This window comes from Ooceraea biroi, chromosome 3, assembly GCF_003672135.1.
Source record: "Ooceraea biroi isolate clonal line C1 chromosome 3, Obir_v5.4, whole genome shotgun sequence".
NCBI lineage: Eukaryota > Metazoa > Arthropoda > Insecta > Hymenoptera > Formicidae > Ooceraea > Ooceraea biroi.
Window position 1 is genome coordinate 14,308,875 of NC_039508.1, and position 27,016 is coordinate 14,335,890.

The window sequence follows — 27,016 nt, forward strand, 5'->3', positions numbered from 1 at the left end:
TAATAAGATGGAAGCTGTTTTACCACTTTTCCGCTTTAAGCGCCGAGATACATGTACAGAAGCAGATGTGTAATTCTGATGGAACAAGCGCCAATCCGTCGCTTTTCTAGCACTCTTTGTGCGACTTAAGCTGACGTTCGCTGGGAAATGACTTTCCCGTGTCAAACCAGGTATTATGCGCGAATATACGCAATAATCTTGTAGCAACGAATTTGCTAGTATAACCCAGGGAAAGTTTTGTATTCATACAATTCCTCCGAATCTCTCGTACGTCGTCCCTTTATCCGGTCGCGATAAATTCGCTTCTGTTGACGCGGGAATTGAATTTCCTACAGCGTAGCCGAAGGCTGCAACTACAGAACGATCGAACTTTTTCGCTCGATGCAACCTTCGAGCGAACCTTGGAGATCCTATGATCGAATAAGATGGAAACGTCCGAGATTGTCGCGTTTGTTGAATAAATGCGGTCGATCTATGTGGAATTTGTACGTTGGTTTAGTCGAAATTTTCTGCGGCATGACCATCCGTTACAATTGCATTACAATTGCAATGCCATGCTTGGGAGGCTCCCACGCTCACATTGATGCATCGCATTACTAATGCTACTTTGACCCGAGATAACGAGATACTCCAGCCGGGATAGATCGCCTCGTTTTAATATCGGATTTCAGGATTATCTACGAATTGTGGCAGCGTGCAACGACGCAACGAGAATGCACGATAGATTTGAATTTGCTACCAAGCGTAGAGCGAGTGCTCTTCGAGACATACAGATATACACTACTTTTTTTCATATCTCTCGAACGTTATCTGCGATAAAATCGACTCTTCGAGTTCTTTTCCTCGAAGCAGTTTTGAAAGCCCGATGATCTTCCACGAGAAGCGTGAGAAATGATTCACCATCGCACACCACCGTAATACCGTAAATAAATATCGGCACAAATTTGACGTAACGTGTCACAGTTCAAGTGGACGATGTGACAGCGCAATCAATTATTTTTCAAAGGTGTCGTGCCTGTGTGTCTAACGAAAATTACATTGAACAGCGAGCAGATCGATGCCTATGAAGCGGTGGATGAACCGATAGCTGAACCATGCGAGTACGCAACCTAGGCAGCACTTTGATCAAGGGACATGGATGTCTCGCACCGCGCCGCTGTGCAATGCTCAACCGTGCGCGTACAATGCACGCAGACATGATCCTACGCGTGAATATTGAGACATATGCATGCTCGATTTACGCACTCCTCTTCGTTCAGTCAATCACAGACGGCCGCAGGATTGGGAAGCGCATCCGGGCGAGATTAACGAAGCCCTTTCGCAAATGAATTCATGGGCGCTCCCTTGTCCGCTCGACTGTAACCATTTTCAGGAGAGATATGAGTGACAGAGAGAAAGACGACGGGACAGAGAGACTGCATCCCGTCACTTTTCGACATGAATTGGCACATTTAAAAAAGAAATACCTACTTTTGTAAGATAAGCTATATATAAAGATAGATATAAGAAAGTAACTAATCTCGATCACACTTGATTGTTCTCTTGAATTTAATATACCGTGATATGAAAATTTTCTTTATCTCGTCATTGTTCGCGTGTTGAATAAAAATTAATAACCGCTTCAGTAGCTGCGCTTTTCACGTTTCTGTTACGTGCAATTTGTCACGCGAGATTCTTCTCGCGCGCGTAGGATGCACTCAGGATGTAATCAACATACTGTAGACGCGTCGTTGTTCTATGCCATTGTTCACAGGAGCGATGACTACATCCGGCTCACGCGCACTTTTAGCCGGAGCCGAGATCCCGCGGCTTATTAAGGGTTCGAGTTTTCCCTCCCTTTGAGTACTAAATGAAAGCACTAGCACGTCGGTGGCGGCTGGCATGTGTGTATCGCCTGCCACCCTCACCAGCTACGTGAAGCGGGATGGAAAGGCTCACTGGCTCGTGCGGGACTTTACAGCGCGGAGCCGTTAAGTGGCTGAAGTGAAGCGAAAAATTGTCCGCTTGCGTTCCGCCAGTTAAAGACGCCGATACGATATCTTTAATGCATTATTATGTGCAGGCTGTTTTGTTGCAAGTGTAACTGCGTTTCCAACGCAAACTAGCATAATCATTATGGTTTTCACGTTATCAGATTATTTATCATTGGATTAAAAATAGTTTCTTGAATACACTAATGATATTAGTTGTAATAGATACAATGTGTAATTTTTATTTATTTTGATGTAGAATATTCTCGCTGTTTTAAATGTACACAGTATTTTAAGTTTTTATTATTATATATTTCGCATCGAACCGTTACACATACACGAACACACATGCGCATATACAACATGAATCAGTGACCCCTGACATATCTGATTTAGTTCATACGAATTTCGATACGAAATATTATACGAAATTTGGGTATATCTGATAAATTTGTATATTATAATAATATCATTAGTATATGTTCTTTCATTTGTCCATTTCTATACAATAATTTATATTATAATAAAATTTACATTTTATAAATGCAATTGGCCGTTTAACCGTGTTTTACATATATCTTAGTAAGAAAAATTTAATGATTTCTAATTATTATATACAATATACCATATAACATATTTTTTTAATTTTGCCATATTAAATTATTATTTTAGAATATTCTTTACACAGCTATAGCAATAATTCGCACTAAGCTAGAGAGTTATCACAAAAAGCACACGGTGGAGATAAAAAAACATTTCCGTACAATAAAAAATGTATCTACATTCACGATGCAATTGGCACGAGAGTAACTGACAGTATCGCGATAGCGGTAGGTTTTGAGCAGATAATACCAGTCCACTTTGTGCCTTCGCGACGACAATTACAAAGTTATTGCACATAACGCATCCGTGCAATAGCCGCCTTTGGCTTTTCGGCCAGGCAATTGGATTCTACTTTCTCGTATATTCTCTCTCTATTGAATTCTGGGCGGATCGCGCGGGAAATTGTAGTAGGGCTGTACATATGCGACGCCAGTAATTGTAGGACAAAGTGGACCTGAAATGAATATGCAAACAACAATATGCAAACATCACAAGCCCCGTGCGAGGAGCAAAACAACAAGCAAGAATAAGAAAGATATCTGAAAAATGAAATGAAAAGAGACAGAAAAAATACAGAAGACGCACGAGACTTATATAACGGAGGAATGGAGATACGATCGGCATTCATCTGTGAAGAAGTCCATTCAGGCGTGGAATTTATCCTCCAGAGAAATTTTGTCATAACTGGTAGTAATGCAATAGGTGCGAAAATAAAAAAAAACAGATTCACATACATTTTGTCTTACACAAGCGATATATTGCGTATAGATTTGCTATTAATCTCAAACGAACTTGACAAGACTTGTATTATTGATGATAGGATTAATAGGGAATAAATAAATAAATTGGATTTGTTAAGAGATTTAATTAAGGATGTTTGTCTCTTTTGGAAACTAGCTTGGCTTTCGATTTGAATGTCGTCATAATCTTATTTATCTCAATTTACCTCACTTTCAACATATTACGAAATGAAGAGATAACGAGTACGAGAGTAGAGTAAGCCCCCATGCTTGCCCGGGCAAGTAGCTTCCGTCTGCACATAGTCACCGGATGTGTACATTTGCATACTCGTTCGAACTACATATGTAATACATTCCATGACTGAATTCAACCTGCAACCCAGTTTTTACTCAATATTGTCGCTCGCACGTGGCCTTTGTGCGAAAATTGCAATTCAAGCTTTCGGTTGCTTTGCACTCTTTTTCCTTTCCCCCTCAGGATATCTCTAAATCAATGCGTAGCGGGATGTTTGTACTACTACGATAGAAAACCAACAAATAAATATTGCTTTCGAGCCATTCCTGCAAAGCTCTCTAATCCATTTTTTTATTTAAGAGTGCACAACGTCACGTTTATTAATAAATGTGTGTAATTTACAATATATTTTCTAACTAGAGTATAAAGAAAAATACACTCAACATGTATAACATCAAATGTATGTTAAAACTGTCGTTTGAAGTCAAAATAGTATTTCAAGAAATAAATTTTACATCTGAATAAAATTTACGATTATGTGGAATCTTTTGTACATATAAAAAATTTGCACGCGTTTAAAAATGAATTAATGAATTAATGAAAAATATAAATGACATTTTAAATAATTATTTTTATTTTTTTCTCGCTGAGTAAAATCTCATAAGAATAAATAAGAAATTCATTAAATAAAGCAATCAAGTTGTTTGCAAAGTGCTTCCATAAAAAAGAAAGAAAAGTATCAAGCTTTAAACGTTTAATCGGAGTTTGTTAAGCCGGCAAAATAGCCAAAAGTAAATGAGGATTTGAGCGTACTTTTAAGATTTGGCGTCATGCCAAATTAATACACCGAAGCAGGTCAAAAACACTTTTTCTTCACCACAGAAGATTTACTCTGCTGCCTGAGAGGGAAAAGAAAAGGGAAGCGAATCATTCTGAGACGACATAAAAGAGTATAAAGGAAGCAATATTACATTTTACGCATTGGTGCGAAATGCCGATACGCGAGGAGATTTTTCATCGTATGTAAATAGATACTTCGCGTTTAAGATCCTGCTTCACGCATGCCATAACTACTCGTGCGAGATGATGAAGATGAATGCTTGGCTCGATTAATAAGATAAGACAGATCATTAAATCCTTTAGGGTCCTACGAGAATTTAATGTCTCATAAGGTAGATATGTGAGGAATCTGAAAATAAATCCCTAAAGTGGGCGCGCACGTTCTAATTGAATTTATGGGAAACTTTATGATGATCTCGCGAAAAAGCTTCTGAAAAAGTGAGCATCGCATTTTTTAATCTCCGATGGTAATTACATTGGCCTTTCTTTATCTTCCCCGTTCCAAGTCAATCGGTGTTTTATGCTTATCGCTACGCGCGAAGCGTGTAATTAATAACCGCGACCGTTACGCGTTTGGTTCACCCCTCGGCGAGGCGGAGCGCGAACAATCCATCGCTCTTCATTAATCATCCTCACGTTTACACGGCCTGGCAGCCGCATCCGCGCGCTCTCCTCCTCTCTCTCTTTCTCTCGCTCTCTTTTATATTTCCATGTAAATATCATTTGCGAGGGTGGACGGCGGCGAGCGAAAGGTCGCTCGATAAAACAGGGTCACCATTGTCGACTGGTTAGCACTTTTTCGCGTGACAGAACGATTTTGCATTTCCTGCGGTCAACGCTCCTGTTCCGGCAGTACGCTCCGGCATGACAGAACAGAACGAGAGGGGCGACAAGAGTGAGGGGTTGTTTGGGTAAAAAACGACGAGCGTGAAATTTTCGATAGCGACGGATAAACGACCGTCGAGGCGCGTGTTCGCCGCGTAGCGCCGAGATTTACATACTACATTTTCGATTACGGCATTTAACTTTTTCGTTTGTCAGTCTTCGGGGAGATTTATCGCGCGCGCGTGATCATTTCCGAAGGCGCGATTCTATTTTATCGGATATGTCATTTAGACCCTTCTCACATCCGGGGGGGAGGGTAGGAAACGTCGCGGCCTGTCTACGAATTTCAATTCGTTTTTGTTCACAAGTAAAAAACATGGCAGGCATTGCGCGTGAGTCTGATGGATTTTCAGTTGACGGTTTAGGCCGACACGTTTAGGTATTTGTGTCACCGAGTTTCGTCGAATGGAATTCAGCGATTTCATTATCAAATGATAGCAACGTTGCTGATATCTCCTCGACAACAGCACGTTTCTCGCAGACAGGTATTACATTCACCATGAAACAGAATTATAAATTCTTCTCTTCGTCTCTATAAATAACAGATTTCATAAAGAGAAACTCTCGCGTATTATACACTATTTTATAATATTTTCGCTAATGTAAACTGGAAAATTTTTCCAGCAGAGTTTCAAACATTTATTAAAGTACTTATTATACGTATGCTGACGGCAGAATGGATGATAAGGGCACAAAATACTGTGCAATAATAATATGCTGACAAATAATGTGCCTACGCAATACCTGCCTATGCATACCTGAGGAAACTGCAACATCGATGCAAGCGAAGTATCCTTTCGTTTGCACATACGTTCCTAATTTCGAAGGCGCACAGCTCAGTCCTCTGCCCATTTGAGATCATCTGCGCGCTTGCTGTTACTAGGCGTCTCGTGCTGATCCGATTTCGCTGAATATGTTCGGTGTTCGTAACAGATACGCGGACAACGTAGAGAGGAAGGGAATATCTCGAGGGCTCATCACAGTAATGAACGCATAATTGCGTTTATCGTCCGTAAAACACCGACCGAGAATACAAATTGCAAGACGGAATCGTTATTCAAGTACCTATTTCCTGCATTTCCCGCATAATTTTATTGGCGTGAGATTACTGAAATATGCAGTTTTCAATTTTTAAGCTGCCTCGTCTTATTGCATAGATTGTTTCAACATTTGTAGTAGTAATAAGTTTTGTTAAGTCTTGTATTTCACTTTTTTTTCCTAAGAAGAATCTTATCGGTGTCTTAATTAGCAAGTTATTTAAGTTTTAAAACTGCGGAAAGGTAGCTTAGCTTTCAATTAAGCTGCAGCCGACTCTAACTTGAGAAAAATCTAATTGAAACCTCAGTTACTGAGATATTTAATCTTGAAATTTTAATCCTCATAATACTAATTAAGTTTGATATTAAGGTTTTCTTAAGAAAGGTGTTTGATATTTGATTTGACAATATCATTTTGATTTAAATGCATAAATAGATCTGACTTGTCGAAAGATGTGAAGTTAAAATCTTTTTATAACATCGTGGTCATCGTGGTTTGTATATTCCAAGGTGTATTTATACCGGATAGCATTGATTTTCGCGCATGAAAATATACTGAAAATGTCCCCCTTGACGTTGTACAAAAATATATCCTCTCGCGATATTTTTATGAAAATCCATTTTCTGAATTTCACTGCTTTATTTAGCATATTTTATATAATTAAACAGTTTCTGAGATTGCTGTGATGCACTGTAATTGCTTCTCTATTAAATTTGCTGAGGCCTCGGTGAAATTCTCAGCATCTTATCTGGAAAGGACGCAATTGGCAATCTCCTGGATCCATTGAAAATGGAAAGCTTTCTATATAGAAAATACGTCAACACGAAAGTGTATTTCGCTGTTTATACCGGCGACATTTTCATCAACAAATGGGTTGCAGGCATACTCAGACTGATTTTAAGGTATTCTCATCATTTCATCGACTTACCCAGTTAGGCCCATTCCTTCCATTCCTTTGTCGTGCGGGATTGCGAGGACACCCTGACGCATTATGGTCTTATTAGCGCGTCACGACGTGGAGAGTCGCAAAATTTAGGATGAATCTAGGCCTTGCCAAGGTCCGCGCGATATATCTTACTGATGGGACTTTGGGGAACAATTATTGCCACCCTGAGCTCTCCTGCCACCCTCATTCCGGCCGCCTCCACGATGAACCCATTGAAGGGTTTACTGCCATCCGTTGGCGAACTCTCGATTCGGTGGGACGAACGTCATGATTCACAATATTCGCTGCGACTGAACGATGCTTGAAGTTGGCACTTGTTTTAATACCAGCGATCCTCCCACCGGAAATTCTGTTTATTTTAAGAATTCCATAAAGCTTTAATACAGATACTTGAGCATTGAATGAATATTTTTTTATGAAACCGAAATGTCAGATTAATAATACAAAATATGATTGTGTGCATAATCAATTCCTATCCTTACTGTTCAACGAGTATAACACACATGGCATGCATATATTAACATTTTACTGCGAATGCAGACGATATGATCTGCACACGCTGACAATTTCGGGATAATGAATTAATGCTCGCTGAAGAGAGCGAAGTGCAAGTAAAAGCTTCGCCGCGTCGTAAAGTGCTGGTTCTCATAATTATTGTTGCTGGCCGTAGCCAACATCCTCCATCCCTGTAACCCGGCGAACACGGCAGTGCAGCATTATTACGACGACCTGCGTTAAGCTAACAGTAACTACGATATGGGCTAACGAGCTTTGGTGTACTGGGTACCCGATGCTGTCTAACGTGCTGAGGATATCAGGGCGGCTAAGAAATGACGGATTATTTTACTGGTAAAAAATAGATTTCCTTTGGATTGCGGATAGACATTGAATTAGAACTATGTGTATCAAGCAAAATTAATAATGCAATAATTAGATGGTCATGCAATAAGTAATTGTTGTGCAACTCGTCTGCGCCTACAACATTCTCCGGCGCATTTCGCCGCAGTATTTCCTTTGTTGCATTATTCTCGCTTGTAGGGTTCTAATATATTCACGCAGATTAAAGCTTCGGTATACCGACTCAAAGTAAATTTAACCCGCGTTTACGGCAAGCCATACCACGAAATTGGTGTTAAATTACTGTAATTAATTGCCACGAGTAAGGTACACCCCGACCGAATGTATCATTATTGTATGTGCTCAGTGCATACGGATTCGGTTATTTGTCGGAAAATGCAAATTAACGATAAGTAAAAAGTAATGACATGCACCGAGCCGAGTCAGAATTATAGTATAATATAATTACCATATAATTACTGGTGGAATCCGATAACAGTAACTTTCAGTATCATGTCATAATGTCGTGCATGATACAGATCTGAAATTATCGTAGATAGTTGTTAAATAAATGAAAAGCAATAATAAAGCGCGAATCATATATATACACGAAACCTGTTTTTTTCTTGCCATAACGCTTGTGACCAATTAAGAATTTATTAAAAAAAACCTTTCATATTCACCTGAATCGATACAGATGATTAATGAATTCCTTCAGAATGCAAAAATCGATAACACGTATATTTTGTCAAAAAAATTTCATACAAACTCAAAAAGCGTTTTCTATCGGAATTTATATTGTCATGCGAAAAATGTGACAGTTTTATATAAAAATCCACGCGTAATGTCGCAATAGCTGCAGCAAGAGTAGGAGCTTATAGTTGTATCCTCCGTCCCTCGCATTTTCTCTAGTTTCATTATACGTACGTGGACGCGGAATATCATAATGTATTCGCGCGGTTTAAAGCGTCATGGATTTTCTGAGCGCACGAACGCCCGTGTCGAGCTCGGCAAGATCAGGTACACCGTTGCAGTGTGCATTGCCACAAAATTGGTGTTAAATTACAATTATTAATTGCAGTAAACAAGCTACGCCGCTCGCCACTTCGCTCGCTTATGCAGACGCGTCATTTGCCTTTAATCCGACGAACGCGCTGGCTATGTCGACTATGCACGCTTCGGGATTATTATCCACGTAGAAATTCAGGCAAAATGTCGAGAATAATTTTCAAGCGAGTTAGTAAGATTTCATGAGAGTCCCGCCGGCTTCCGATATATTATTTAAGCGCATTGTGAATATTGCTGCGAGTTAATCCATCGATCGACGTTGTTAAGGCAATATTAATCAACTTGAAGAAATTTCGAAGTCTTAGCGTATCTTAGAAAAAGAGCATGAAGATGTGAGATGGGATAAAAATTTCAAACAATTTGAAGATTATTATGGAAGTCTCAACACTTTTCGTGAAAAAGTTTATAAATAATATATGCATATGATAATCTAATCGATCTGATCTAATCTAACCGATAATCTAACACTACGTTATACATAAAATATAATTTACTTATTAAGATATAACTTTACGAGTCTGAGCTGTCGAAAACAAGATATTTAATAAACATTTCGTATTTCCATTCACGATCAGATTCAGATTGAAATAAAGCGGGACCATCAGACTCGCCGCACTGATTGACGGTGATGCGCCGCGTATTTTTGATCGCATAGACTCCGCTATTGTCTGATCGTCACAAATTCTCGATCTGTCGGGGCCGTTTCTCAAAATGCCTACATACCTACATTTCGTGGGAAGCGCACACATTTCACCTCGACGCGTTATTCCACGATCAAACCGCGCGCAGCAAACCTATTTCACGTCGCGGATTCACGAGCATGAGGCCTCTAACGTGTGCGAGGTTTATTGCAAGCACGGCGACGCACGGCACGTGCAATGAAAAATGGGTAGCACCGAGTAAGCACGATAACGATTGCGTATCGCGATCGGTAGCATTTCATTCTGATTCGATACAGAGCGGGCGAGTGTGCCCGCGTGCAAATGCAACGTTATTACCGGCAGGTATTAGCCACGTATACTCACACATCGTGAACCGGATTTATTTGTGAGCGAACATAACGTTAGCGTTTACGTTTCGATCCGATCGGTACGTGCTTCCCGCATCAGCTCGAACGAAGCGACAGCACAAACTCGCACGGACTTAGGCCGACGCGAATGCAATGCGCGCAGAATGCGCGGAATAGGCTACCGGAGATTCTTGAGGGGCAGGATTCATCGAACAATCGAATAATCTTGCATTTTCCACGTTTGAATTTCCCTGTTATATTACTGCGCGCTCGCAAATGGACTGGTGCTCGATACGAAATCTGACGTCAGCGTTATATCAATTTTCCACTATTTCGCAAAGTTTAACGCAAAGGCCTTTTATCACGGAATAATCGCGGCGCGCAAAAAAAGCACGTAATTTCAGTGGAATTCGATTCCTGCCGAATTTTTTGCTCGTGAAGCACGTAACGCTGTTCCATCTGAAATTTCGAGCAATCGCGGGCTCTTACCGGAAACCGATACCGACGTGGATATGATTTTATCGCAACGCACGTCGCGCAACGAAGGTATTCTGAATTCTTTCCTTATACCGGCAATCTTGTACGAAACGACATTCGTCTATGTATATTTGATGTGCCGCTGATGGATGATCCATTACACAGCGCGAGAACTCCGAACTCTCTCTTTTTCCGTTCCAGTTCCGAGATCTGTGTTACAAGAACAGTACGAGGGTAAGATCGAGGCGGACGAGTTGGAGCTGATGCATGAGTTCGAGGAAGGCTTCGACAGAGCGGACTTCAGGTCCGAATTCAGCCCAAGTCCAAACCTCGAGGGACCGCAGCCACAACCCCGGGACAATGTTTCCAGAAATTTTCCGACAGTTAGTTCGTCTCCGCCTCGCGCGCGGACCAACAACGACGGTAAGTTCCGCTTGGCGGTTTGCCCCTTCGTCTTACTTAAGAAGAAGTGCATGGTATCATGGTAGATACCGTGTTTCAGCTGCATGCGACGCTCGTTCCTAACATTCCATTAAATGTGCAAGAGAACAAGATAAATCAATGATAATAAATCGTACATTGTTTAAATAAAAAAATTGTTAAATGCCTAAAGCCTAAGCATCTTTGCTTTGTGGTGTAAAGTTCTAAATCTTTTCTGTACAATTCCGTTGCGGAGGAAAGTTTTTCTTAGATAAATGTTTTCCTCTTCTAAAGTGAGAAAAATACGGTGTATCCTTATGATGTAGTAATCAGAAGGAACTCCGTGTCCTCCGTTTTTATTTTGCTCCTGAAAATGTGGCGCACAGTTATCGCACCGTCGCGCACGACGTTCCGTTGTCATCTGTTTGAAAAGCAAATTTGTAAAAAATGATACTCGTTTTTATATCTGCTCTGCAATGCATGTGCCTTGTGTGCGTGCGTGAGTGCGTGCGTGCGTGCGTGCTTGAAATTATTTTAATATCCGAACAGCATGCGCGAAATTTTTGCACGTACTTCGCACAGTTGCAGTTTTTGCATGTTCACACGATGAACAAGCCGCGTTGACACGAGCGGCCAACACGAGCGCATCGTGCATCACACATTATCAAGCCGAAGTCGCATCCAGGTAATACGTGAGTACTAAAGGCGATTAGCGGCCGGGCTTCCGTGTCAGGGATTATGAAAATTTATTTCGGCAAGTTCTCCTGTCTCCAAAGCGAAGCCATCCGAGCAGTTGATTAATTCCGCTCATTTATAAATAACCCACACGTAATTGTATAATTATATATGAGTGTGTGACGAGGTGAATTATTATTTCCATGACTAATTAATCTGCGCACGGTCGCCGAGACGTCAACGCTGGGCGCCATTTATACCGTACATTTCACCACGTCTCCAAGCGCGTTATTACGATGCCTGACGCATTTTTCCACGATAAAATTATATTTCCGGACGAGTCCGTGCAGGGATGACGAGGAAACAATGAAAAAACGAAGCGAACGGTGAATGCTCACTCAGTGCTGTCCTGAAAGAACAGCGAACAATAATATTATTATTTAATATGTAATAAATTACGTTTGAACGACGCATTCGTTCTCCGCTGATTGAAATTACGGATGGAAATTGCATTTCGGGTTTTCTTGTTTTTTTCCCGCGGGCCTGACGACCAGCTCATAAAGGGGCATATTAAAATCCGTTTTCACGCTTCCGTTCTTTTCGCGACACAGTCCAAGGGACATTTCGACGCGTCGCAACGTTTTTTCCGGCTTCTACCTTCCCTCAGCCTCCTGTCTCATTGCGCGCTGCATAAAAATGCGCGAAGCAAAGTGCTCATCTTAGAATTGCTCTCATTGCCGCTGCGGAAGTATCCGGATGTACGTAACTTTATATCCTGTAGTAATGTCTGCAATGAAATTACTTACCAGCCCGGTGAAATGCAAGCCCGGCGAGAACGTCGGACATTCAGCCGCTTTATATTCACTTCGCCCATGGGCGTTTTTTCTTGCCGCTTTTTATTTTTGCACAAGTCCGCCCGAAACGTTATATCGGACGGTGGCGTTATTAGCATCGCGCGTAACGAACGTCGGTACGTTCTGTGATCCTTTATTATCATCATCCCGTATTAACAATCCGAGACCGGCGTAATTTTTCCGTCGTTCAATATTCAAGCCGCGGCAGGCCGCATTTTCCGTGATACGGCTCGACGCTCGGCCCGGCCGCCCTGCATCAATTGCTGCGACTGAGTATTTAGGCCAGTGCACTTGAACGATTCATTCCGATATTTATAGCGGTTTAACGCCGCGAGATTTCAAGACGCGTTCAAACGCATTTTTCAAGTGTGCCTCGACGAGTGCTCTCCGTTTCCGTCATCTTCTCTACCTGCGTGAGCCACCGTTATTCAGCGAATCTGTAACTTGCCCGCCAAGACGAACCAACTAATGGAATAAACCAAGCGTTTCATTGCTCGAAAGACCGAAATCAACTCATTAAAGCACGAACAGAATTAGGTAGGTCGATCAGTTCGGAAGTTCGGCTTCAAAGATCGCCTGACTGGGCACAGTCCTGTAATTGGATATGCATTCACTCGAACACTTCTTGCTGACGCCTTTGCTTTGTGGTCCGTGGAATCATTCGCTGTTGCCTTCGGTTATTCACTTCAGTAGCTTCTGCAACGTGGAAAGCAATATACTACAATGGTGTGCATTTTGGAATGGTATAAAGAAGAAGGTGGGAACACTAGAGAAATATCAAACACCCATTATTCTTTTGACATATGAAGTTGCACGTTTGATTTTATCGAAAGTATATGTACATGGTGATATAAATCGCCTGTATGGTGATGATCGCCTGTATGTAACATCGAATCAATATATTAATATTTTTAAACGGCGAGAGGAAAATAAAGTCACGCTTCGGTATTGCAAACTTTTATGGCATTCCTATCTTCTTGTTTTATAATTTAGCTGAAACAGAAATTCACAGAAGGTCATGCCTCAAGATAAGAGAACCGATGAAATTAAATTGGTTCGAGAGTAGATTAAATAATGTATCGATAATCAATTGTGTTGAATTCGCGTGCACCATCGATACGTGGTACAACAATAAAATACATCTTGGCGTTTATGTACTACATCTCTACAGTAGATTATTCGTTATCTCATTGTGGCGAATATGTGGGGGTGGAGGAGAAGCAACCCCAGGGCAATAACGCTTTGGGTTTATTTATATTCCACAATTCGAGACGTTGAAATGTTAATTAACAGCGATATATATATATATACAATAAAAGAGATATGAATGGCGGAATATTATAGGATAAAAATAGAGAAAAACTTTTATAGATAATGTTTTAAATATATAAGGAAAAAAGAATATACTATATTAATAAAATATTCTCTCTTAGCATCGAAAAAAACAACCGCAGCGTCTCCACGGCTTTTCCTTGGGTTAATATCGCATAGGTGTTAATAATCTTATAAATATCCATCTTTTTTTATCGAACGTTGTTGTTGCCAACCATTGATTGTGTGTATTTTTAATTTTAGAAAATATGTAACACACGTTACTTAACTGTACACACACCTAGTTGATTGCTCAGGAAAAAATCATTAGCTTACAATGTACATGCACCTCAAATATTGACCATTAAATATTATACTACTGAAAGGCAATATAATTTTTTATATTTATAAAAGCGTGGAAAAAAGAGGAAGAAAAATATTTGCCAAGTACACATTATTAGCGTATTACTCTTGTAATTTTATTTATAGAAGAAACGATCATAATGTGAAAAAATCTAATATACAAAAATACATCGTTACTGACATAAACCAATACTAATAAAAATTTATAGTGAAATATATTAGTAGACGTAAGCAATTAATAAATATATGCTGACTGCAGCAGATTTTCTCAAGCGACAAAGAGAAAGCTTGCTATGCTTCCCCTCGAATTTTCGAAGGGTTATTCCGGGTTCCAGTTACGTGCCGGGGTCGCTAGCTTTAATGAGTTCGCCGACGAGACGTGTATAATGCGATGCACTAAGATACCCCCGTCTTCGTCATTGTCTCCGCGTGGAAACACCAGCGTATAATGACTGCGCCGCGTGCACCGCTTTGATGCCCAGCCCAGATTATCGAAATTGTGTTATAGCCAAGCGAGATAAGTCCGTGCAAACGAGCTGATCGAAAAGTTTTCTATAGGAAGACGATAACAATCTCCACCATTAACGTTGATTATTTAGACAGATATCGTTTCTCGTCTCACTTTTCAGCGTTCAGCCTTTAAATGACTTTACTTTTCCAGAAACATGATATGCATTTTATTATTTAAAAAATAATAATGACTAATTTCTCGTCAGTATTGATCAGTGTAAGAATTCGTGCAAACAAAAATAAGAGAGAGAAAAAAGAAAGGAAAACAAATTAAGATTTTCTCACAGATTATAAAAAAATAAAAAACTTTGTGCTAAAAATATATCATAAAAGATTAGAGAGAGAGAGAAAGAGCAAAGTCTTCATCGTCCTCGATCACACACGTGTCCTTCAGTCTCCATCTTCTTCGTTCTCGAGAGAATCCCGGTCACGTGTAAACGCAATCAGACGGCACACATAGGGAGACGACACGATATATAAAATACCTGACGCTTAGTTGGTTCGTTTGGAGTTTCTACCAGTCTCTATAAATTGGAAGAAAGAAGACGAAACCGTCGTATCACGAAGAACGAGCGACACAGTCAACAAAAAGAGAAGAAAAGTGATAAATATGTTATATTAGTTAGAGATCACTATGCGAGATCTGTAAATGCGTTATGTAGACAGTATAGAAAGATTCGTCCAAATTGATCATTTTAATGAAATACGTATAGCGAGAGAATAGTGAGAGAGTAATACACTCTAAGTAATGAAACGATAAATGGTGTGAGGTGAATTATACAATCATAATCATTAATCTATTGCATGATCATTCATGTTATACGAATATCTTACAGCGTCGGGGATAATATATATACTACATAGTTCTCCATTAATTATTACACTGAATTATTCATTTTATTATCTTGACTATTATTTCATGAATTTCTGCTTCGAACTGTACAACAATGGTTTCGTTCGGCATGACCAAATATTCCGAGCTTGAGTTACTTTTAATAAGCTCTTTTTGCAAGCTAATTAAAACACATCAATATTCTCCTTTTTATTAATACATTGTACGTGCCATTCAATCACTGAAATGGGTCAGTTAGATTTTCAGACAATAGAAGGTTTAATTTGCAATCTCCCCTTATCCGAGGAGCGTTACAACGCGAGCGTTCATCAAAATTGCAGCGTTCCAAGATTCCGCACCGAAATCGATCGATTACTCGGACGGTTTTATGCCGCAAAGCTCTCAAATAAAGCACGCATCACCATCGGCGCGCACAAATACCTACACACAGACACATACACACACACATTTACATACATATATAATAATTCAGAGCTTCTAATTAAGAGGATTCGCACCTTTCTCATTGGCTCTTCTGGTGATCCTATTCCGAAACCGTGTAATTTCCTGACCGCGTATGTGTGAAAGCACAGTGTTCGTTACTCGAGCTGTGAATTGCAACTCCATTCGCGTACAAAAGAAATCTCGACTTTATGACAGCGGCTTTGTACCATTCCCTTCCCCCTGAAAACTATTGCAGGCGTAGCAACCCCGACATAGCCTGCCACCAAAAGCAATATCCCACGCATTCCCGGACCTTATCCAATTCTGTAAAGCCACCAATCCCTCTTGCCTTCTGGATCTTTTCTATATAGCTTGTTTGCACTCTAGGAAGTCTTTTTTCATGTACTCTAGAAATCAATGAATAAAACTTAATCTTTCGATATTAATTTTATATAAATATACACACAAACTTCGCTTGTGTGTTTTATATATGGTCCCCCCTTTTAACGTACCTCCATGTCATTCAACTTAACTTCGAAGTATTGTAACTCTAAGGTCACTAAAATGCAAATGATATGCTTGCTCACCTGTAAATTTTCATTGACATTTAGCTACTATTTTTAATACGCAAAAATCGATTTTTGTTTAGAAAGCAACCGCACAAACGAAAAGTTTTTAAATATCTACAAAATATTATATTTTACATGTAACATTTTCGGTCGTTGAATTTAAACTTTAGAAGTGTTTTGGGCAAAGCATTAATATGAAACATTAATATGAATCTGCATATATCATTTTTATATATATATCTGTAAAATGTATTTAAAAAATATATTGCACATCTGATGCATTTTATGATTTACCGTGTTTAATGACGGTAGAGAATTTCCGATGAAATCAGTTTTTTCTTTGATCAAGATTTCGTCTTTCTACTCGCCGTCTACGCAAAAAGGGTTGAAATGGCGATCGTCCACGAGGAAAAGGTTGCGCGTCGCGTCGACGGTGCGGAATATCGGGCGTGCCGGATGTGCACCGACCGAGATTAAAGGTGAAAGGGGACGTCGAACTATCTAAAGGAAAAAAATCTCAGATAAAGTTAACGCCCACCTGATGGGGTACGGTATGTGAGCGATGAAAAACCTGTGAACCTGACTTTGGCGAAGTATAATCTCTATCTTCTTCTCTCTTTCACCTTCGCAGTGGGTTCAATTTTGACATCGATCGCCGATGATGACACGTTTCACTTCGCCGGTTTTGCGAACTTTATCGATGTCACCGCGAGTTCCATCACGCTAATTAAAGATAATGAGCGAACGTTTCCACCCTTTGAAGAGACAGGGTGATGTTGAGTTGACATTGTTGCAAGGTCATACACGCGCGAGAAATGATCGGTAAACTGTATCACGTGTGTATATTTATGCGAAGCATCTAATTGAGGGGATTGTATCTCTGTAATGGCTGGAACAATTGATTTCTAGTGGATTCCACTGATAGCCCATGGCTTTATATCATGAAATTCTTTTCACTTTTATCCTACATGTTTTGTGAAAGGAGATCACCGCAAATAGCTAAATCTTGCGTTTAAGAAATTTATAATAAAAATAGTTTTTTAATTGGTATAAATTTTTGGTATTGTTCTTTTTGGAGGAAAGAAGATTCAAATAATTTGCACCATTTGTATTTAGTGATATTTTTATCTTTTTGTGAAAAAGTAATTTTTTAGACTAGACGTATATCCGTACTCCACTGTATCGTTTGTACCAGTTCAGAATTGAATTGAATTCTGTAAATAATCTTTTTATGGATTCCTGCAATCTGCAAAAAAAGATCAAGAGAAATGCGAAGGTTTAGATGCGAAGTGGGTGTATTGACTGACGAGATATACCTTTTTTACATGCTTTCAGGTGAGAATGAAGACTTCGATCGAGGTTAAATTTCAAATTGCAAGTTCTGTTTTATGCAATTGTTTGGAAATTATTGATATTGAATATCAGATATTCAATGTCATAATTTAGCTTTGGATGTCTTCAAATTCAATTTATTTATTACGGTCGCAAAATTACAGTTCGCATTCGTACACACAAGAATAGAACAAAAACAAATGTCAAGATTACAGCTTCAGAACTTTCAAAATTAAAATCATAGTCGAATTCAATTATACAATTTTTTTAAAAACGCATTTCGTTATTTTATCATCTTAAACACATCTTTGAGGCAATATCACAAAAATGTAGTACAGGAAGATCACAGATGTACGAAATGTAGCAAGACGTTGCGAATAGAATCGAAAATGAATCGACAGAATTTCTAGCGAGAAGATCATATAAGTTTTCGCCGTGGTTTGACATCGAAGAGGAAAATCTGGACTTTCCCGCATCTTACTTTTCTTCGGAATGCCATTTAAATTTGACACGTTCGATTCCGATTTTGCCGGCTCAGGAGGAACAAAATATTCGCAAAGTTCTACGTACGAACGAAGTCTCGTAATCTCTCGCGGTCGATTAAATCAGCGGATTTAATAATTGATCCCCTCCGCCCTCCGACGACGTGTTTAATGATATCGAGTGAGAAACTGTTCAATATTAAAAATGGGGTTCGCCCGACCAGTAATCGGTGTAAGCGGATCGGATTCTTCGATGCACTTTCGCAACTAGGATCGGAAATGCAAATTGAGCTCTAATTCTATCAGACGATCGGGAAGTCAGTGATTGCGGCACCGTGAAAGCGTTTTAATAGCCGTAAGGAAGATTCGTACTTGCGCGAGTCTTCCAAACAACGTATGTCGAAAGAAAAGAATTATTTGGCTTGTCATTCAATCAGAACTGTTAACAATGAATATCTGGCAATTGTCGAGAAATCCGCTGCTATGACATAATTAATACAGTGTGGTAAACGGATTTTGTGACCTCAAGCGAGTATGATATACGCTTTAGACGCAACAACTAAGAAACTGTTAGAATTGTGCTGTGGTGATACGGACAAACGAGAAACAGCGCATATTTCGTCGTTGGGAAAGATAAGAAACGGCACGTTTCGCGCGTTAGGCCGCAGTCATTCCTGTACATTAACCGGCAAACAATAATAGAACTTCGCGCGGAAATTGGATAGCTTTAATCGAGTGGAATGTCTGGAACAACCTTAAGTTATCGTGGTTCTCGGTTGCCTTAACGCAGCTAATTAAGTGAATCGTGTTAGCTCACTATAGGATAGCGCGTCCTGCTCCTTCGGCAAGTACTTTGCAGCACCTACCTTGATTCTTTGTGTTCGAAGCAACGAAAGAATACGAAATATGTTAAATAAGAAACTGCGGATTATGCGATTAAATTATAGTAGTCAGCATAATCCGTCTAACGTAATCACGTAGCGAGTCTTGCTAACACAGATTAGGCATGCCTGAAAATTCAACCATGCTATTAAATGGCTATTAGGAGCGCGATATAACTAATAATTTAATTCTATGTGACAGAGGTTCTGGAATGTTTTTCCATTAAAATCGGATATTGTTTTATGACAAAAAAAGTTTTATGTTTGATTGATAAATGACAATATGTTAAATCAAAAACATTATTCTCTTGCACGAAAAAATGTAGATAATTCTATCTTTTTGTTAATTTTGTTATGCACCATATTGTTTCATAGCTGTAATCACCATCTGTTATAATATATGCAACGCCCACGGAGATATCCGGGAATATAGGTGAAACAGGAGAGAAAGAGAGAATAAATAAAACGATAATTCTCGGCAAGATCGATAGGACTAAGGAAAGTAGGTTACCGTGGCTCATTAAATATCGTTTGTAAGCCCGCATTGGCGAGCTATATGGCGCAAGTATAATACGGCGCCAGGTAGAACAAAATCGCTTAAGTAAAAGTTACACAGCTTGATGAGAGCTTTCAGGACACGCAGAGAACTTTACTCTCCCTTCTATTTACATTTTTAACTTGCTGGCCGTCCCAGCGAACTGCGTTGTGGCCTTTTAACTCCGACCCTGACTAAGATAAGGATCCCCTTGTACGGTCAAAACGGGATAAAATTTGGTTTTATCCTTTACCCTCTGTTCTCTTTCTCTCCCTCTCTCTTAGTCCACTGCAACTAAATTTCTCTAATTTTTACCCCAGGAAAATTTATTCTGCGGAGGACTTATTCAGAATTATCTTTACAACGTAGAGGACATACATGCAATCTTTTACAATGTAACTTCAAAGGTTCAATTGTACAATGCAATATTATACAACCAGCTTTTACATTATGAATTAAATAAAAAATACAAATATTCTTACATATCATTATTCCTACATTTATTTATTAAAGCATAATGTTTTTGAAGAAAATGCGAACGCAAGTACTGCTTTTTAAATATTATTTTCAATATTATTTAATATAATACAAATATCTGATAACAACGCGTGACTTATCAATTTCTGGGTATTTCTCTTAATATCATGATGTAACCGAGAAATCATATATAGCATAGTCAATGCCAATCATGTAATAAAGTCGTAGATAGTACTTGGCAAGTTTCGAGGCTATTCTCTCATCCTCAAACTAGGTGGAAAGCTGTCGATGCAAAAGCAATTATCGAACAGCTGTCACGGCATCAATGCCTACTCAGGCAAACTACTTCGAAATGGGACTTTTAAGTTCGTGAAAAGAAAATTGTTGTATTCTCATATCAAGATACCCCTTATCGCTGACAGAAAGAGACTTCGCAAACTAATTTAATGAAATTAGATGGAATTTGTTCAAGTTTCAAGAATTTCAAGTTAGTAATATTTTATTAATTATCTTTAGTTAACTACACGAACTTGATATAATATTATATCGCACCTCGATTGAACAAATGTTATCATTCCTATTTTCTCAGGAACCAATTAATTTATAAATGGTTTCATGTATAATAAAGATATTTCTTTTTGTGATTGAGACGCTGCATAAAATATGTAGGAAAGCACGGATAATGTATCTCGAGTTCCGGATAAACGAATAATGAGAACATTTAGGGGCTTAAAGCTTGAAGAAGAGGATATCTTACAGCGGATCTCCTAAATGCAAGGTGTCCTTTACTGGTAGCTTCTACGTAAACGCTGGAACACGATTAATAGCCGCTGTTGGTGATTGATGTTGACTTTAGTACCAGTACTAGGAGCAATATGATTTCGTTAGGGCAAGCTGCAGTAATGATCAATACAGAGTCAATATACTAACTCTGAGACGAACCATCGAATGTTGATCGGATGGCGAACGCTCTCCGGAATTTTGGCTGACACGCACGGCGACAGAAATCGAGCTCCCACTTTACGAGCTTAACGCGACGTGATACTTTATTGTCCCTAACCCGTGTTTTATTAGTGGATTTACACTCGCATTTTCTATCACGCGGATTTACGAGGCGCACATTTGATTACTTGATAATGAATTGCTAAGTTTTTCCCGCAGCCACGATTAATCAATGGCGCCGCGTGTATGCGTGCCAGTTGTCGGATAATTGCCTTATAAAATGGAAACCTGTAAAATGAGACATTAATTTGAAAGTAGTTTGTCTACTGCGCGCTGCTAAAATAATTGATATACATTTCAAAAACCAAATCTTTGGTTCCTCTATTTGGCTAATAAATTAAATAATCTCCTAATATCAATAAATATTTCGTCTCTTAATAATAAATTTAAATATATTTTTTATTTAATTCTTCATGTACAAAACATACATCTATTCAACGAAGATCTTGCGTAACATTACTCAGATGTAAGAGAGAGAGAGAAGAACTAATTACCTCTAATTATCTCTGGTACTGATTAACTTGCTAATTAATCCTTAATTAATCTCTCACTTAAAACTAATTATATAATAACATACGATTAACTCTAACTATAAATACAAACAATTTATATTACAACACCTCAACTTAGCGATGGTATCCAAAATATTCTTCGAACGAAACGGCAAACTACAGAACATCGCTGCTTCACATGCATGAGATCATAAGTGACCCGAAAGTTACATATAGCACGTCACTACGTATATATTACATCTGTCGTAAAGTATTCACTCTTCACAGCATGTGAACAGGTGGCAGAACGCAGACGAGTCGCGTGATTCTCTCGATTACGGAACATGCAGCTCGCGCGTATTCGCGGCGGATGTGCGGCGCGAGTAATAATTCTATCGTGGCAGAAACGCGGCCCGCGCGTGCACCGTGTTAGGGGAAGTGCATAACGTTTTTATGGTGAACACGGAAGGGAGAAGCATTTAGACGTGGAATAAAAATGCCTACGCAGCAATGAAGGCAACGGTGCACCGGTGCCTACGTGTTCTCGCCCACGAAAAATCTTCGGCATTTAGCGCTTTCGGTTCGCTGGTGCGCGCGAATACGCTCGGCCGTTTGCCAGAATTTCACGTGAAATACCTTTTTCACTTGTATTTATCATTGCGTTGCCGCCGATGTATCTAATTTTACGTGAAAAATGAGATTACGTTTTGCATACTCAAGAGAAATAATTCGGAAGGTAATTAGGTAAATATTATTTTTATACATTTATTTTTATACATTTCACCCGAACGCTCGAATTGCCTGTTCGTGCAGATTCATTTTACTGCATTTTCACAATTCGATATATGCGCTATTTCATCACCGTTAATCAACAGATTAATACTCATCAATAATACACCAATCTTTCCAATCATGTACACTATATTTAATGCCAAAATAAACGCGATACGTTGTAAAGTGAAATAATATTAAATTTCTATTAAAATTTCAATTTTTAATTGTTTTGCTACAATGCAGCAATTATGTGTTATAAATTCTAAATAGTTTACTTACTCGGTTATTTAAAAAATAAAAACCAATTCTATTTTTAACAAACGGGAAACGATTGCAAGTCTATACGCTACTTTGCGCACGTTACTTTATGAAAAATAAAATATTAAATACTGCAATTACATACACTTTCATTTTCGATTCATGATCAATTATTATCTCGAGCGAAACATTGATTTTTCATCCCAATAACTTCTATAATTTAATGATAGAGAAATTAATTTGCCATCTGGATTATTCTTTGCTTTCTTGTGCAAAAGTTTTCAGAGATCACTTACACGAATACATGTTCTTAATAGAATTTTCATATTTCACGAAATTTATTTCTCATTTTATGTTGCATCAGCTGTAATTTTCAAGAAAATATTATTACTTTATTAATTTTTATAATAGTGAAATGTTACCTTATACCGTGCTACGTTATTAATCAGTAATAGCTGCTTAAAAAATACATAACCGTATTTTTAAGTAAAAGTTATAGCGAGAAAATGAATTCTTTTGTTAACCGTAGAGTGAATCACGAATGTTTAAACATCTACATAAAATTTTTTTCTAAAATCTCTCCATAACTTAAAAATTTGATTTAGTTTCTTCTTATTTCATAATTGCCCGGAGATATATTCATTACTTGCTAATAAACGGAAAGAATTATGTAACTCTCCCACATGGAACGAACTATTATCTGACCGGCTGAGCAAATTCGGCAAAAATGTGTGATAGGAAAGAAGTTTGCAGCGTGGTAGTCAGATAATCAATACATCGCGTACATGTATCGTGAAATATTTTGTTGTAGCAAGGAAAAAAATATTTTTAAAACAGTAATTAGTTCCACTTTTGTTTGTGACATTTGGTAAAAAACTTTGAAAAAAATCATATACCTGCATACAGTTATTTTTACTTCATTTTTACGTTTCCCATTTACTTATCATCTCCGTAACGAGATATTATTCGAATTATGTTTCAAGTTACATGCAATTTTCAGCAGCACGTATTTAATTATGTTTCGCAAAAATGTCCAATTTTAATCAAATTTGCTATGAAAATTTTGCCAGCAGGTACGATTTGTTCATAAATAGTGAGAACTTGCGCAACAGAACAGCAGCGAAATTCCGCGACGTCCTCGGCTAATTGTAAGCATTCCCAAGTCACTAATTAGAAAACTAGAAACTGCGAACGTTATCTCGCCCAGGAGAGATAGCAAGCTTGGCGGAACAACGCAGCCGGAAGAGCTGGAACCATATTGTTTGAATTATGATGTAAATAACTCGAAGCTAAGACATTTCTAAGCCTCGCGGAGAAACGGAAACTTTCTAGTGAACATACTAATACCATGCTGTTTTACATACGGCACATTATCAGCACGAGGCTGCAAATATTCTAATGACGGAATATAAAATAATCTATTCAATCTCTCTCTTGCAAAATCGCAAACTTCAGGAAACAATTATCGTCTGTATACAATTAACTGTGTTTAACATAAAGCATCATTTTAATAAGCGTACTTGAACGCTGCGATATGCTGACTCTTTCGTTGCTTTCGTCGTGTCAGCGTATTTGACGATTCGTCCAAGTAATTCGTCACCTCTAAGTCCGCTTGGAGCAGTCTAGAACAGATTGTTCTACAATAAAGTGTGTACCACGTGCGATCGCGGAGAGCAGGACGAAAGGTAGTACACGATAAATCAAATTCATCCGCGTAAACTTCTAACAGAATTTTCGAATTTCAGTGTTGCCGAAATCGCTCAGATTTCTGAAAATTTCCCTGCTTTATGTAAACGATTTGAAATATCATGGGAATGCGAATAAATCATGCAATTCACGTAGCTAACTGCGCGTGATCTTCACACCGAATATTCCATCGATATGCAACAACAAAAATGCGGACTATTTCGCCCGTATATCTTATTTCGCTTCTGCGTTTCTATTTACCATTGGCATTCAGAAACGCAGTGCGGTTCTTTCCTGAAAAATAACCCGCGCGAAAAGTAAGCCAGGATCCGGAAGACCGTGACGCGTTCCATGGGTACAATGTGCCATTTAAGTTCCACGATCCGTGAAGAAACACAAGTGAACGTGAACGACTTGTCGCGAGTTCCCAAGGGGTTCCTCCCCTTACGTTACGTTCACGCTTCGTGAGATAAGCGCGAAAGTATTATGAATGTTAACGACAATCGAGTGATTAATTTTGCTTCTTAAATTCCGCTCTTTGCGAGTAAATAATGGAACGCCGATGACGAGAGCTGTGCCGAACAGCTTCCATGATTCATTTGGTAGAGACTATTAAGGGTGTTATAATGTAATCAATCATTCGCGTGTATGTTTGCTGGAACGCATATTAGTACTGCATATCGAATCATGTAATGATATTCACCGAAACTTAATATAATACATCGTGAGTAAGCTTACATTCTCAATTGTTAATACATAAATGTTGCAGAGTGATGAATACTACATTAGGGATATGTGTAATAATATCAATGGTACCATTTAATTAATTATACCATCCGTGTAATAATATGAATGAATAATAATGTAGATTAAGAATACCGTCCAATTTGAATTATTAATAAATTAATCTTAATATGATGTCATGATAAAATATTTTATTCAGTGGAAGATTAATTGTATTTCTGCTTGTGTAAATAACATAGTGACTAATTATCATTGTCTTTATACTTTTCGTAATAAGTATGTTGTATATAATAATTATCTAATTAACGTCGTATTTTAAAGATCAAAAGGAATTGTTTTGTATATAAATTACATATAATTTATTCACTTTGAGTGTGTACATATGTATTATATATAAATTCTCTGAATTACATTTTTATTAAGGAAAATATTAAGGAAGTCATTTGAGATATTATTTGCATAACAACATAAATTTCTATTATTTATGAGATATTTGTAAAATTGCTGCTTAATTTATACAAGTGTTATCGTAGAGCTTTATTCTCAGATTCTCAGCGTTGTTGTAACACTCGCGAGTTTAAGTTTCGATGCTATAGACATACACGAAAATGATCTCGATCTCTCTTGTTCTTTGATGTCTACATCATTGAAAATTGAGCTCGCTGACGCAAGTATCATGCAGTTGCAAAATTTCTCCCCTCTCCTTCCCTCATCTGTGCCTCTGAATTCGTTTGTTTCTCGCGTGCACAGTGGACGCGCGGTTGAACATGTTAAAGTCGCTCGGTATCGGAGCGAAAGATTTACCCTTACCACCTTTACCGCCCACGGTTATCCAGGGGAGAGCAATGGCGAGCAACGACGAGATTGTTGGTGGTAATGTCGCATCTACGAGCCCCGCCGCAACGGGAAATTGCACAACCGTGGTCTACGCGTTTCCGGAGGAGGATCGCTTAGTGGTGGGATACCTCAACGAGTGGATCAATGCCTATTCCTTCATAACGAGTGAGTACAGCATTGGCCAATTGTTATTTTCAGCCGGTAAACCGACGGTAGAACGCTGTCGCTATCAACCCTCGACGGATTCTTGCCAGGGTTGGATACGACAGATAGTTTCACCTACAAGCGAGATTGCCGAACAATGTCTCCGCCCCCGCATAGCTGCCTGACCACCCTCCGGTATATGCACGTAAAGAAGAGTTTTCTTCACGGGACACGCACCGACTCGTTGTGGATAGTTGGAGACGCGAAAAGATTGCGCACTAATCGTTACGTTTCTCTCGATTATTACGATAAAGATCATGATCAATCATTTTTGTATAATATAATTTTTGGCGTATTTACAAGATGAGAAATTGAGCCAATAAGTCTCTCGGTTCGTGTCCAACTCGAGTTTTGTGTAATGATGTTGAAAAATATAATCATTGATGGATCCTTAATTTTGCAAATGTGAGCATTGTGCATTTGACGTTGCATCGTTTATAATAATTAGTCTGGCATGTTTTAATGGATTTTCCCTCTTAGTTTACAGTTTCAAGCTTCATTCATGTGCCATGTCATAGCCATCTGTGTATACATAGACAATATGTTAACATTCGAACAAAAGCAGATTATATGAATAAATTACTGTTGATCAATATTTGTATTCTCTCTCCTCTGAGAATACGTGAGTCTGTTCTAATCGATATATCTTATATAGCAAAAGACGACCAAACAGGAAGAAGGTTTTAA

At 38.7% G+C, this 27,016-nt stretch overlaps 1 protein-coding gene across 3 annotated transcripts in view; it reads left to right on the top strand.

Annotated features, from left to right (window-relative positions):
- The window catches only part of LOC105286806 (protein eva-1), a 133,060-nt gene that overhangs the window by 102,094 nt on the left and 3,950 nt on the right, over window positions 1–27,016 (top strand). For 2 of the 3 annotated variants that reach the window (XM_011352019.3, XM_011352020.3), the window contains exon 6: window positions 10,850–11,071. In XM_011352019.3, the coding sequence (XP_011350321.1) occupies window positions 10,850–11,071 (222 nt within the window). Of the gene's footprint in view, window positions 1–10,849; window positions 11,072–26,038; window positions 26,291–27,016 lie in introns of all 3 variants that reach the window. The other variant, XM_026968226.1, reaches the window with a different exon arrangement.